General features: G+C 36.5%; 1 protein-coding gene across 1 annotated transcript in view; it reads left to right on the forward strand.

Moving 5' to 3' along the window:
• The window catches only part of PDE1A (phosphodiesterase 1A), a 294992-nt gene that overhangs the window by 208173 nt on the left and 70261 nt on the right, over window positions 1–16558 (forward strand). Inside the window, exons 5-7 of the mRNA XM_069577054.1 lie at window positions 262–378; window positions 1209–1349; window positions 9655–9755. Coding sequence (XP_069433155.1) covers window positions 262–378; window positions 1209–1349; window positions 9655–9755 — 359 coding nt within the window. The remainder of the gene's footprint in view (window positions 1–261; window positions 379–1208; window positions 1350–9654; window positions 9756–16558) is intronic.

The following is a 16558-nucleotide window of genomic DNA, read 5'->3' on the forward strand; positions in this document are numbered from 1 at the left end:
GGTTATAGTTTATTATATTAAATTGGATAACCTTGGGATTAAGGGGAAGAACAAGTGTTATAGACTTCACTGTTGTGGATCCATAGACACTGTGTCCCTGTCTTATCAGATACTGGTGAAAGTCTGATGTGCTGAATTAAAATCTGACCCGCTGGATGTATAATTCCTGATCTTCCTAAGAATTTTTCATAGAAAAATTAATTCATAGAAAGAAACCAAGCCATGTGATGTTGCCATCTAAAATATTTTTTTTTCCTACAGGATGTTGATAAATGGTCTTTTGATGTATTTGCCTTGAATGAAGCAAGTGGAGAACATAGCCTGAAGTTTATGATTTATGAACTGTTCACCAGATATGATCTTATCAACCGTTTCAAGGTCAGAAACATGGAACAAAAGTGAAATGCTCTTAGAATGAGGTATCTGTATGAGAGTGAAAATGCAAAACATTGATTCGTTAATCGATTCATCTAAAAATGTTTCTGGGTTCACAGAATTGTGGGGATGAGTTCACCACACGATATGGCTATTCTCCCCAAATCACTGACATTTCTTTATTTCCACTTGGTATCATAAAGCCATGATAGTGTCACTGCAACAAGATACGAATGTCACCTTGAATTATTCGTGGAACACTCATGTAAACATTGGACTCTGTGTCTTAAAGAAATACGAGTTTCCTAAAATGCAAAATAAACCATTTCTGGCAGCTTTTCTTAAACTGAAAGGGCTTCTAATTAACTTCACTTAGAGCTATCTCAGCAACAAATTTGATTCAGATTTCTAAGTGTGTATCTATGGAGTCATGATATTTTTAGAGTTAGAAGTTACTCGGAGGTCATTTATTTTAACCTCTTTGAATTACTGATAGAAAAACTAGATTTTACCAGTTGTAATTGGAAAATTTTATGCTTTTAAAAACTAGCCTTCTTATTTGACTCTAGAAGATATAAACATTTAAAGACTGCTATATGGTTAAGACTGTTATTTCATCTATCTTAATTAAACATTTGGGGCTTATAATTCTCATCAGCATTGAAAACTGACAGATTAATGAAGTGTTTTCTTGGAACAATCCACATTTAACTTTAAGAAACTACTGCCCACATCTGACTCACTAATGTGTCGCATCCCAACATCTTTGTGCTCGTGTTAATTTAGTGCCACTCTTTTGGTCAAAATATAATCATAATTATTACTTTCTGCAGATTCCTGTTTCTTGCCTAATTGCCTTTGCAGAAGCTCTAGAAGTTGGTTACAGCAAGTACAAAAATCCATACCACAATTTGATTCATGCAGCTGATGTCACTCAAACTGTGCATTACATAATGCTTCATACAGGTATCATGGTAAGAAAGTCTTTGTGATTGAAGTTTGTTAGTCTGCAACATCTAATCCCATTCCCTTCTCATTGTTTCTTTAATACTCATAAAAGTATTATAAGTAACTATCTTCTGGATTTTTGAGGTTTAACAAGTTATCTATAATATACAATTAAAAAAAATATTTTAATTCAGTAAAAAAAAAGATCTCCAGAAGCAAGTGAAAATATACTGCATTTTTTTCAAAATTTGGACCATATGACATTTTCATTTGTAAATGCCTACGGCTCAGATAGATGGTAAAGAATCCACCTGCAATACGGGAGACCAGGATTCAATCTGTGGGTCGGGAAGATCCCCTGGAGAAGGGAATTGCAACCCACTCCAGGGTTCTTGCCTGGAGAATTCCATGGAGAGAGGATCCTGGCAGTCTACCTACTGTCTATGTTGTTGCAGAGGGTCAGACATGACTGAGCGACTAACACTCACTCACTCACTTTCCCCATAGGAATCAACCTCCAGAAAAGTGACCTAGAAAAAAAGCCTTTGCAATAGAAGTTAGTTGTAGTGTTCTTCCCTCATTTCATTAACCAGGCTGACCTCACTAGCTTTTTCTCTTTTACATGCTTGTATCGCTAATTACAATCAAATCCTAATAGATCTTTTTGTAAATTATTCATGTGGATTTTTCCAAATTCTTCTTCTTCCTCTTTGCATCTGAATGGATCAGTTGATGACTGGATAAATGGTTCCTCAGTACAAATCCTGGGACAACAATGAGTAGATGATGGGAAGTCAGATAGCCTAGAATTCCTGTAGTGTCTCAGAGCATAGGATGACTTCCAAGAGATAAAAAGGGAAGGGCAGTCCTTCCTTCTGAAGGTTCCAGACTGGGAGGGGTTCATCCCAAGGTATGAGTCATTGTTGAGATCCCCAAAATCTAAGTACCTTTTTGAATTCTCATGTGTTGACCTACATGAAGGAGCACCATAAAACACATGTAAGTAGAATAAGTAGAATGGTCTAGCAAACCCCACGACATACATTGCCTACCTGTTTAGATTTCAGACATCACGTCCTTTTTATTGGTATGGGTCACTGGCATTCAGAGCTACATGACTAGTACCCCTCCATATTTCATCATTCTGCCCCAGAGACTGTATTCCTTACCTAGTGCCAGGCAAAGCCCTTACAGACACAATATGGAGTCCTGAAGATCTTGAAAACTTGTAACAGGTACACGATTCTCCAAGTTTATTGTATACCCGTGTGTTATAAACATTTCCCCTCAAGAATCCAGTGAAGTATTTACTACATAAGATCCCTTTGCTATGATTGTCGAAAGCTGTCTCACACAACGGCTGAAGAAATTATCTATTTTACTTCTCCATCTTTTTTTTTTTGCCTCCTAAATACTGCAGCTCCATCAGTGCTTTAAGCTCAGATTCCACTCCTGCCCGGTGTTTCAATGATCTTTTTCTTCAAAACAAACTACTCTAAGCCTCAGTGGCTTATAATAATAATTTATCTTATTTCTCAAGGGTTGTTGGTTGGAAGCGTCCCAAACAGAAGGTTCTCACTTGGGGTCTCTGATGTGCTTGTGACCAGCTAGCAACTATGGACACAGATATCTGAAGACATCACTGGGCAGGCATCCACAGTGGTTCAGCCATACAGCTGGAAATTGACAATGGCTAGTAGCTGGGAGCTCAGCGGGGCTTTTAATGAACAAATTTTTTGGAATATCACCACAATCCAATAGAAATTCTCGTTATATTGACAGGATCAGCAAGTAATATAACTGCTTTGGAGTTAAGGCTTACTTTGGGGGAGGCAAAAACCAAAAACCTTTCCTGATGCAGTAGCAAGATTCTCTTGGAACCTTCCAGAAGGCTAAATTATATGTAATCGTACCTTTGTATTCTCTTTTTAAGTTGCAAATATAGATATCACTCAGTTAAGGCATAAATGTGTCCAGTGAGCCAAATCAAATGTAGTCATGGTTGGACTTGGTCCTTGGTTGAAGTTTACTCATAATTCATTTGACACTTAGAGGGAGGAAGCAGAAGTTAGCAATAATAAGTAGAAACAAACATTCAAATATATAGCTTTAAAATATTGTGCTTTTTAAAAAAGTAGTATGTACGACTTTCTTTATATCTCTTTCTCTTCCCAGCATACGTGCTTATGCATATACACGTACACAAAAATTCTCTTAAAGCTCCCATTGGTTTAATCAGACTTCATTGTCACGGCTGTTCCTTGAACTCTGTTTTCCCTGGGTTTTATATGCGTGACAATCAGAATGAAACATAAAGTGCCTCCTGACACCTGCACATGCTGTTACACTGGGAATAAATGCTGTAACATCTTCTGGTTCAATCCGCTTGCTTCTTCCTTTCGAAGGCCTTGGTCTTGAATCTGATAGTGAGGTGGTTTTCATTTGACATGTTTATCATTTCCTGTTTTCTGAATTCTGTGGCATTGAAAAGTTGACTGAAAGTGTTAGCCTGGAATGGAAACTGAACTAATTATGTTTCCTCTGAACAAAATAGAATGGAAAAGCTCTGCCTGCTTTGGTATAAAAATATCTGCTTCAATTATAAAGTATGAGGAGAAGATATACGCCATTTTAGGGTGGTAGGTAACCAGGATGTTGTTTTAAAATACATTTTTGCTTGAGGACTGCAAGTGTAAAGGCAACCAAATAAAAGTCTCCGAATTCAGCTTTGCAATCTCTATGCTGAAGATGACATTAAACAGATGATGGATGCTATATTAGCAGGCAAATAGAGAAATTCAAACCCACAATGTGAGTTTACCCTCAGACTTGCAAGGAAGGCTTGTTCCAGAATCTAACAAGCTATTCCAACTTCTCTGGGAGATGGGAAATCTGGCCCAGCCTGGCATGACTCCTAGAAAGTTTAAATTGTTAGTAAAGATGACATAGTCACTTTTTGAGATACTAACCGACAAATATAACTTCACTATACTATGGCAGGTTTGGTTTAGAAACTTATTTCTAAATTCATCCTTTAACAAGAAAAGTGTTGGTGGACTCAATTCTTTTCCCTTAGCTTGGCCATTACAAAAATAGTTGAGTTGGAGACTGTCAGTGTTGTCTAGGATCAGGAAAATACATTTAAACTAATGTGAAATTTTATGGTTGATGATGAGAGGAAAAGCAAAATGAATTTTCGGCGTATTGACTATTTTGTCAAAACTAGGTTATACTACCAGCTCGACAGTTTTCTGCAAGTTATTTTAATAAGCTTTTTAGATTAAAAAAAAAAGGTGGTAGAAGTTTCACACATATGAATGTATTGGTTCTTTGAAACAAACAAACAAAAAAAGCCTTATAGAAATATGCATTTAGCTGAAGACCCAAAGATTTGATATGGAGATGACAGGGTCACTTACATTAGTGTTTTAGTCAATGCCCTGCTGTTTCAGAATGGTCTTATCAGCATGACGTTTACAGAGCACTCCCGTAGCAGCCTAACACTGTCAGGTGACCAGCGCAGCCGATTAGCTGCAAAATGTTCATGGGACCATTGCCTGAACAGGACTGCGATGGAGCCATTGTCCTTCAGTTTGTTAGTGTCACACTGGGATACTCTCAGGCCTGGAGTAGGCAGTGCAGAGCTGATAAGACAGCTGACCCTCTGCATCCCTCTCTCTCCTTTTGTCCCTTAACTTGTTGCTCTGTGCAAGGTGACAGGGGTGTGTGGTAGCTTGAGCTTTTTGCTAAAGATCCAATTCTTCACCATGTACTGCCAACCCACTTCCAAATGACTCTTTGAATATGAAACCATCTGAGGGCCTTGGCAAGAGAACACTTATATTTGAGGGCTCCTGGCATTGTGTTCTCTCTGATACTGAGTCGAAGAGAAGTAACTTGAAAACTATTCCTTTGGAGCTTGTAGTCCACTGACTACACCCAGAAATAGCCTCATACTTTGAAACTACTCAATTTTTCTCCAGTCTACAAAAGTTTGCCACTATGTCTCTATTCTACAAACTACATGGAAATTCTGTTCTTATACATGACTTCCAATACAACAGTGTTTGGAAGAGTGGACACAGTGCAGGCCTTCAAGGCAAGCAGATATTGATTTCAAACCTAACTTCCCCACTACCTAGCTTCCTTGCTGTCTACTTCTGTTCCTTGTCACTAAAATGTGGTTTAATAATTCTGACCACCTTGCAGTATGACAGTGAGGAGTAATGATATCATATGTGTAAACCTAACCTAGTTCCTAAAACATAACAGCAATTAGTAAGAAATATTATTAATTTATTATACTATATATCAACTTATCTGTATTATATATTAATACTATGATACTATACTCACTTTCCACATTGGGTTAGTTATAGCAAACTAACTCAGTTTATTCAAAGGGAAAGAGAAAAATGGTTCAAAAGTACCTATAATGTAAGGGGTTATTAATTATGCTTTTTTAGATACACCAGGAACTAACAGGTTAATGTGACTTTCTAACCTAAAATTCTCCCAGGCTTATATACACACACATGCACACATACCCACACATACATTCTCTACTGTACACACACACACACACATAAAATAATTCAGATATGAAAATTATATCATAAGTCTTAAAGCTTTGTTGGTGTCTCTACCCATCAGTGTATCCAGTTAAATTATCTAGAAATTCTGCTTTTGAAACCTTAGAAGAATGTATTTAACATATTGCCTCCCTGAAGTAATGAAGGCTATTGTCATCCACAGAAGGAACATTGTGATCTGTTGAAAGAACAGAAATTTTGGAATCAGATTTCAGTTTGAATTCCTGCCCTGCCATTTGAAAGCTATGTGACCTACTGCAGATTGATTCACTTCTTTAGGATTTGGCTGTGTTATCTGACAAATGAGATTTAAAACCATTTACCTTGTAAATGGTAAATAGGGTGATTATAAAAATGAAATGAAACCATCTGCCTAAAATGTCCAATTAATGTTAGTTCCTTCTCCTTTCTTTCCATCAACACTGTCCATGGTGTTAATGGCAGTTAATACCTTTCTCTGGTATAATCTGAGGGCTTTACAAGTAAGTCTACCTGAGCATTTCTCTAGGCAAAATGCAGTTTAGATGAAGCACAATATCTACACTCCTCATGACTCTTCATTTTAACTCTTTTATTTCTGCCCATTAGGAATAAGAAGAACTTAGGTTATGTGCTGACCACTGTTCTGGTTGGGAAGAGTGATATGACTCAGGCTTATTCTCTGTGACTTGTCCTCATGAGGCGTTTACAAAATCCTTGAATTTAAGCAACCATTTTCTGAGTTAGAATTCTCATTTGACACCAGTATAAAGTAAATGTCAACTAAGGAGATAAAAATTAGCCCCCAGCTCTACTTTCACTAATATGAAATAGATGTATTTTTCAGTTAAATGTGAATGTTCAATATTTCTCTCTTCCCAAACTACTTTGTTATGTTAAATTTAATTGTTAAGATGATAGTGTGACAATAAACAAGATGAATTCGTGAAGGAAGTACTGTTTATGGGAGGCAGAGATTAATAAGACCAAAAACAGGAAGCATATGTATAATCAATTTTGACAGCTAGGAAGATAACAATTTTAAATACTTTGAGATAATCTATAATTAAAATTTATCTCTGATTTCCTAATTTAATTTTTTTACAATTGCAGCTTCATAGTCTTTGTTATCATAGTAGATATAAAATGTTGCTTTTAAAAATCACAGGTAAGTCTATAAACCTTAAATATAACCAATAGGAAATATTTAAGAAGATGGGTGATATTTTTTTCTAACAACAATATTCTTTAATGAAGCAATGGATTTCTGGGGGTTACAAAATCTGGTTTAACTTAAATTGCTATTCATTTCATGGTGTTTAATTCCATAGTCTCAATGGGGACATTGGAGGCTCAGTCCCAGTTCAGCCTGTAACATAAGCCTTTAATATGTCATTTCCTTTTAATGACTCACAATTAAATGAACCTATAAACACAGTGCAGCTAGTTATATCAACTCTCCTTATTTCTGAATATCATTTCTGCTTCAGTCATCCAACTGTGAGGCATTTATTTTTGAATTGCAATCAGTAGAGATATGTTGCTGCTGCTGCTGCTAAGTTGCTTCAGTTGTGTCCGACTCTGTGCGACCCCATAGACAGCAGCCCACCAGGCTCCCCCGTCCCTGGATTCTCCAGGCAAGAACACTAGAGTGGGTTGCCATTTCCTTCTCCAATATATGAAAGGGAGAAGTGAAAGTGAAGTCGCTCAGTCATGTCCGACTCTTAGTGACCCCATGGACTGCGGCCCACCAGGCTCTTCCATCCATGAGATTATTTTCCAGATTCAAAACCTTTAACAGTGTATTTAAGGAAATGAAAGTCCCTCAGTTGTGTCCAACTCTTTGTGACCCCATGGTCTATATATATAGTCCATGGAATTCTGTAGTCCAGAATACTGAAGTGGGTAGGCTTTCACTTCTCCAGAGGATCTTCCCAACCCAGGGATTGAACACAGGTCTCCGCATTGCAGGTAGATTCTGTACCAACTGAGCCACAAGGGAAGCCCATTTAAGGTAATAAGTTCAGTAAAATGCCATTTATTCTGCATTTATTATATGATAAGACTTGTGATAGGTGCAACACATATATCAACTTTAAATTTCTTTTAAAGTCCACAGGGGGATGATCACTAATTCTCTTTTCATGGAAAATGTGCCTGAGAGAGTAAATAACTTATTTGCCAGGTTTAAAACCAGAATTCCCTGATTGCACAGTCTCTTTCCAACATTCCCTATTACTTCCGCCTAATATTAAAACTGGTGAAATTCAATTCAACAGACAAATGTTAAGTTCCTACTATGTGCCAAATACCATGATGTCTTATATGAAAGAAGCAAAGATGAATCAGACTGCCTTTTGGCAACCATGAAACTCAACAGTGTCACCTCCACTGTTTGATTCATAGACTTACAGTGGCTTCTCCTTGACTTTTATTCAAAATCCTAATCCATCAGCTCTAATCAAGGTAATCTATAGACTCTTTCCCATACGCTACCTTCTCTTTTCAGTCTCCCTTCATTTGGCTCCCCAACACAATTGTACTGTTAGCAGTGCAATTTCCGTATAGGCCTCTACAGTACCATTCCACATTTACTCTTTCTATTTAGAATCTCTCTGTTCTCAACCTTGCATTTATCTACCAATATTTGTCCATCGTTCATCCAAGATTCACTGCCACCAAATAGATGTCCTATCTACACCTTTATACTGTGAGCTTTCATCAAGTGTGCCTGTACTTTACATTGTATTTTTCTGCTACTTTGTGCAAAGCCCTTTCCATGTATATGGAATAAGATCATTAAGAGCAGATTCCGTCATTTTGGACCTTCCGTTCCTGCCATCAAGTACTACCCAATTGAGCGCTCTCCAATAGAACTTCTGTAGTGATAGAGACGTTTTCTGTCTGCACTGTTCTATAAGATAGCCACTTGCCACTACTGAGCAATTGACACGTGACTACTGTGACTGAAAAAGAGAATTTAATTTTACTTATTTGTAATTTAAGTAGTCACATGTGATTGTCATATTGAACCATGCAGTTAAAGTGTTACGTAAAATGTGAGTGGTGAACAAACTATTGAATTACCTAAATGAACTCATAACAGTAGAGAAAGTTTGTTAAACTATCTAATTGATAACAACAAAATATCAATGTATTTGAAGCAGTGCTCTGGATTTTATGTGAAAACCTTTACTCTTTCATTGCTGTTAAGTTTAACTGTATAGTCATAAAATAGACGTATTATGAAGAGTAAATGATAAACTCTTGGAAACTCTTCTAAATTTCTAAATATAAAACTTAAGTTCAGTTTCTCTAATGACCAAAGGAAACATTTCCATCTCTTTTCTCATAGTACATTCTTCTACAAAAGTTGAGCTAAAAGACATTTTAATATTGTATGAGTTATATGTTAAAAATTACTGAACTCTAAATGATTTCATTGGAATCCAAATTGATAAGGCTGTACATTCAAAATTCATTTAGAGCTCACCTTTTAAGTGATATAAAATTATCATTTTTTCCAATTAACAAGGAAAATTATAATGTCTAGATTTTTAACTTATAAGTCATTAAACAATCATCAACCTTGTGAAGCATCCACTATGTACAGTTAATGGAGATGAAACAGGGAAAACTATTTAAACTTTATAAAAAGAATTTTATGTAATGATTTATACTGTGTGCAATGAAGCTTTCTGTAGACAGACAACATTGACTCTATTTTTTGATGTGATGGAATCTTTCCTTAATTTAATAGCACTGGCTCACTGAACTGGAAATTTTAGCAATGGTCTTTGCCGCTGCCATTCATGACTATGAGCATACAGGGACTACAAACAATTTTCATATTCAGACAAGGTAAGGTAAAGGATTAACTTTTCTAAGTTAAAATTTGACATTTATTTTTCTGAGTATTATTCTTTAAGAGGATTTCAAAATAATAATGAAGATGTCTAAAAAAATGAATTTAATAGATTTTAGCAAAATGCCTTAAGCTACAAACACTTCAGTCAGTTCTTATTTATCAAGAATCTTGTATTTTTTGATGGCATATTTAGCAATTTAAAGAACATAAAAATGTATAAGATAGTTTTTCTCTGCCCAGAACTTATGTTAAACTGTCACACAAGTCAGACATTTATTCACTGGAACAAATCTTACATCATTTATTTGATGTCAATTTCATGTCAAGGCATCAGTTTAGTGTCATTATGTATTTGAAAGCAATGAAAATTTATTTTGGAAAAAAAATCTAAAAAGAGAAATCTTATTTCCAGGTTAAGAAGAAACGTTAAATTTAAAATATTTAGAAAAAAAATAAAACAATTAGAAAATTGGATTTTTAATTGTGGTGATAATGGTAGTTATTAGAATCAAAATATCAGAGTAGAGGTGCCTTAGTTGGTTAAGACTGTCACACAATACTACAGTTTGGGTGGTTTAAATAACAGACATTTTTTCAAGGTCCTAAAGACTAAACATGCAAAATCAAAGTGTAAGCAAGTTTGGTTTCTTCTGAGGCCTCTCCCCTAGGTTTCCAGATGGCTGACTTCTTGCTGTGTCCTCAGTGACCTTTTCTCTTGCTTGAGCATACCTTGGGGTCTCTTCCTGGTCTTACAAGGACATCAGTCATATTGGATTAGGGCCCCACCCTTATGACCTCTTTTAACATTAGTTACGTCTTTAAAGGCCTTAGCTTCAAATGCAGTCACATTCTAAGGCACTGGGGTTAGGATTATAAACATAATTTGGGGGAACTCATTCAGTCCTTAATAGAAAAGGGCTTTAAGCTCTTTCTGGTTGCAAAGAGATCTCATTGCTCCAGCGGCAGAATTTGGTCCAGGACCATCAGGATCCAATTCACTTGTATACACGGGATCCTGAATTTCTGTGTCTTCCACTGGTCAGAGATGCTTAAAATGGAATGTAAGTTATTAAGAGATTGATTTCACTCTGGAACTACTTTAGAGCTCTCTTCTTGTTGAGGGAAAACTAAGCTTAATTATTTTTTGTTGTTTATTTTTAGCTCCTAGAGTAGATTTAGATTTACATAAAAATTTAACGGAAAGTACAGAGCTCCCATGTACTCCTTCCCCAACCCCACAGTTTCATCTGTTTTTAACATCCTACCTCAGGTATGGTACAGTTGTTACAACTGATGAACCAATATTGATACATTATTATTAGCTAAAATCTATAGCCTACATTTGGAGAAGGAAATGGCAACCCACTCCAGTATTCTTGCCTGGAGAACCCCGTGGACAGAAGAGCCTGATGGGCTACTGTCCATGGGGTCACAGAGTCGGACACGACTGAAGTGACTTAGCATGCATGCATAGCCTACATTGCAGTTTACTGCTTGTGTTATACATTTTATGAGCTTTACAAATGTCTAATGCCAAGTATCTATTGGTACAGTATCATCCATAGTAGTTTCACTGCCCTAAAAGTCCTCTGTGCTTCATCGTTTCATTCCAGCCTCCCTCCTTCCTGCTTTAACCACTGCAATCCCTGATCTTGTTAAGGTCTCCAGTTTTGCCTTCTCCAAAATGTCATATAGTTGAAATAATACAGTATAAAGCCTTTTCAAACTGGTTTCTTCCACTTAACAATATGCATTTAAGGTTCCTCTTATGTCTTTTCATGAGCTGATAGCTCATTTCCTTTTATTACTGAATAATATTCCAGTGTGTGGATGTCCTAGGGTTCACTTATTCAACTACTGAAGGATATCTTGGTTTCTTCTAAATTTTACAGTTTATGTAAATGTTCATGTGCAGATTTTTGTGTGGTCTTTTTTTGTGCAGTTTTTTAACAGCAATATTTTTAAAACTGACTTCCTAGCTATAGGAATTTGTTGTTTTTATGTGGGGAGCATAGAGACATTAAAATACTTGGCATTTTAGAGCTTCAAGGGACCCTACAGTGACTGAGATTCACATTCTATACCCTCTGGTCTACTCCTCACAGTCTAAGAAGAGAAAACAAAGATCTCAAAGGAGGAAATTACCTAACTATATGCACATAGCCACCTGATGGCAGTAGCAGAGTTGAGAAACCGAGATGAGGGACACTTGCTCTCAATCCAGTCTACTTAATGTAACTCTGCTCCTGTGGCCAAAGATGGACATATAACAGTCATGATCTTTTATAGCCTTCACTGGATGGACTTGAAAATTATGTCCCATTAACAGAGACAGAAGAGTTGGAATCCAGACAGTGAAATGTTGGAGAAAGCATTCTGTCTTTCCCTAGAGTCTCCCAGATTAAAAGAGCATAAAGTGACCAGGAAGACCTTGAAGTCTGGTTGTGCAGCAAGAACATTACTAACCTCACATTTATAGCATATAGAGATGTCTTGTTTTCATTTGCGTTAAACATCAAAGGAAAGGGAAACTATGCAGATCATTTTTGCTTAGCAATGCTCTTCTACATCCACTAAATTCCATAAGTGGGATTTTAAAGACAGCTCATTACTCAGCTGGGCCCTGAGTAGGGTCACAGTTCTGGGAATTAGAGAAGGGAGCAAGTGATTTCTTTCCAAAAAAACATTTCTTAGTCTTTCTACTTTGAAAAGTAAAGGCAACGGACTGGTCTCCAGCAGCAGTATAAATGATCATTCCTAGCTTTCTCCTTTTATCATTGATTTACAACTGGACGAAGATTCGTAACTTACTTATACTTTAGACAGCAGAGAAGAAAAGTAGATGGTGAAAAAGGAGGAGGAGGAAGAAGAGAAGGAGAAAGAGGAGAGGGAGGAAGAAGATGAGGAAGAATACGCTTTTCACCATTTTACATTAAGAAGCTTTGTATAAAAAGTGAGGGAAAGGTCTAGTATTTTATTTATTTTTTTATAAATTTTCTATTAGAATCAATTATTTAATGGATTAATGCTACAAGAACTTGAACATTTTATGAACAAAAAGGTTGCAATGATCACAGATGCAACAATATGACGTGCTTTTAGAAGCTCTATTGGCTTCACATTTTGTCCAAATATATATTGATCTTATGTTACTGATAATTATAATTTGTATTTTATATTATTCTTTGTTACTTGGATTTAGAGTTGCTTTTCTAATATGGAAACCTATTTACTAGATAATGCACAATGCCTGAAAAATAATTTAAAACATGGTGCAAGGCTAGATTTGAGTTCAACACAGACTTTATAAGCCATAGAAATCCTTGAAAGTGTAAATAGATAGAGATAATTTCCTGTTTGTGAAAAGCAAATGCTAAGCAACATGTTACCATGGACACTGACTATTGCTTAGAATTCTGTTCTTTCCATAGCAGTCAGAGATTATCTCAAACATTAAAACCATTCTGTATTCTCAGCATCTAGTTGGATTTATGAGACAAAATCACATAGACTTTGCTGTAATTAACTCTGATTAAAAAACACATCTTTGCTTGTTGCTGAAAGGAAGAAATAGTGATACTTATATCCATATTATACAATAAACTTGACAAAACTACCATGGTTAAGTCTAAGATTGTATGATACAAAATATGTGATTTGCAAATCACAGTTTTACCCATGATCTCAGCAAATTTGTGAAGATACTTGCACAAAATATATTTAATTTTCTCTCAAAAGGATTGCATATATGTGTTCCTAGTTCAGTTTTCTGTATATTGAGCTATCATTATTGATAGTAAAATTTAAAAGGAAATGACCTATTAGGCACTAAAATAGTTACTTCCTCTTTTGTTTCCAGAACTATTATAAAAGTGGAATAGCTATAGCTATTGCAGCTATAGCTGTAGCTAATGCAGATAGCTAATAGCATATATCACCTCCTCCCAATAGATTTCCTTTTAAATTAGATCTTTAACAAAGAAGCAAATGCAATACAATGGAGCAAATATAGTTTCTTTAACAAATGGTGCCGGAACAACTAGACAGGCACATAAATTAAAAAAGAAAAAAAAGAATCCAGACACAAACCTTATACTGTTCACAGAAATTAATTTAAGATGAATAATAGACCTAAATGTAAAATGAAAAACTCTAAAACTCCTAGAAAATAACATAGGAGAAGATCTAGATGATCTAGCAAGAGAGTTACAAGATTAGCCACAGAGTAGGAGAAAATATGTTCAAAAGGTACATATGATAAAAGGCTATTATAAAAAACATATAAAACTCATAAAAGTCAACAATAAGAAAACAAACTGCCTGATTTTAAAAATGCTCCTTAACAGACACTTCACCAAAGAAGATACACAGATGACAAATTAGCATATGGAAAGATTCTCCATGTTATATGTCATGAGCAATATGCACTGTACAAAAAAGATCTTCATGACCCAGATAATCACGATGGCATGATCACTCACCTAGTGCCAGGCAGCCTGGAATGTGAAGTCAAGTGGGCCTTAGGAAGCATCACTATGAACAAAGCTAGTGGAGGTGATGGAATTCCAGTTGAGTTATTTCAAATCCTGAAAGATGATGCTGTGAAAGTGTTGCACTCAATATGCCAGCAAATTTGGAAAACTCAGCAGTGGCCACAGAACTGGAAAAGGTCAGTTTTCATTCCAATCCCAAAGAAAGGCAATGCCAAAGAACGCTCAAACTACTGCACAATTGCACTCATCTCACACGCTAGCAAAGTAATGCTCAAAACTCTCCAAGCCAGGCTTCAGCAGTACATGAACCATGAACTTCCAGATGTTCAAGCTGGTTTTAGAAAAGGCAGAGGAACCAGAGATCAAATTGCCAACATCTGCTAGATCATGGAAAAAGCAAGAGAGTTCCAGCAAAACATCTATTTCTGCTTTATTGACTATGCCAAAGCCTTTGACTGTGAGGATCATAATAAACTCTGGAAAATTCTGAAAGAGATGGGAATACCAGACCACCTGACCTGCCTCTTGAGAAATCTGTATGCAGGTCAGGAAGCAACAGTTAGAGCTGGACATGGAACAACAGACTCGTTCCAAGTAGGAAAAGGAGTGTGTCAAGATTGTATATTGTCACACTGCTTATTTAACTTCTATGCAGAGTACATCATGAGAAACGCTGGGATGGAATAAGCATGAGCTGGTATCAAGATTGCTGGGAGAAATATCAATAACCTCAGATATGCAGATGACACCACCCTTATGGCAGAAAGTGAAGAGGAACTAAAGCGCCTCTTGATGAAAGTGAAAGAGGAGAGTGAAAAAGTTGGCTTAAAGCTCAAATTTCAGAAAACTTAAGATCATGGCATCTGGTCCCATCACTTCATAGGAAATAGATGGGGAAACAGTGGAAACAGTGTCAGACTTTATTTCTGGGGGCTCCCAAATCACTGCAGATGGTGACTGCAGCCATGAAATTAAAAGACGCTTACTCCTTGGAAGAATAGTTATGACCAACCTAGGTAGCATATTCAAAAGCAGAGACATTACTTTACCAACAAAGGTCCGTCTAGTCAATGCCATGGTTTTTCCTGTGGTCATGTATGGATGTGAGAGTTGGACTGTGAAGAAAGCTGAGCACCGAAGAATTGATGCTTTTGAACTGTGGTGTTGGAAAAGACTCTTGAGTCCCTTGGACTGCAAGGAGATCCAACCAGTCCATCCTAAAGGCGACCAGTCCTGGGTGTTCATTGGAAGGACTGATGCTGAAGCTGAAACTCCAATATTCTGGCTACCTCATGTGAAGAGTTGACTCATTGGAGAAGACCCTGATGCTGGGACGGATTGGGGGAAGGAGGAGAAGGGGACAACAGAGGATGAGATGGCTGGATGGCATCACCGACTCAATGCACATGAGTTTGGGTGCACTCCGGGAGTTAGTGTTGGACTTGGAGGTTTGGCATGCTGCAATTCATGGGGTTGCAAAGAGTCAGACACGACTGAGTGACTGAACTGAATTGAAGGATATGGAAATTAAACAATGAGATATCACTATACATCTATTAGAAAGGCTAAAATCCAGAACATTGACACACCAAACACTAGTGAAGATGTTAATCAATAGGAACTCTCAGGAGTTACTGATGGGAATGCAAAATGGTACAACCATACTGGAAGACAGTTTGGTAGTTTCTTATGAAACTAAATATATTCTCACCATATGAGCTGATAATTACTTTCCTTGGTATTTATCCAAAGCAGCTGAAAACTTATGTACACATGAAAACCTGCACATGGATATTTATAGCAGCTTTATTAATAATTTCCAAAACTTGAAAGCTACTAATATGCCATTTAACAGCTGAGTGGATAAATAAAGTGTGATATACCTAAATAATGTAATATTAGTGCTCAGAAGAATTGAACTATCAAGCCATGAAACGATATGAAGGTAGCTTCCATGCATACTAAAAGGTATAAGAATCCAATCTGAAAAGGCTACATAGAGTCATATGACATTCTGGAAAAGGCAAAACTGTGAAGACAATAAAAATAAAACAGTGGTTGCCAGGTGTTAAGGGGATGGGAAGTGAAGTCTGAATTGGCAGATCACAAAGGATTTCTAGGGCAGTGAAAATACTCTGTTTAATACATTAATGATAGATACATGTCATTATATATCAGTCCAATCCCATAAAATTTACACCACTAAGAGTAAACCCTTAATGGAAACTATGGTCTCTGATACCAATGTTTAATGTAGGCTCATCAGTTCTAATAAATGTACCTCTGTGGTTGGGAATGTTAAT

This window comes from Ovis canadensis, chromosome 2 (genome assembly GCF_042477335.2).
Source record: "Ovis canadensis isolate MfBH-ARS-UI-01 breed Bighorn chromosome 2, ARS-UI_OviCan_v2, whole genome shotgun sequence".
NCBI lineage: Eukaryota > Metazoa > Chordata > Mammalia > Artiodactyla > Bovidae > Ovis > Ovis canadensis.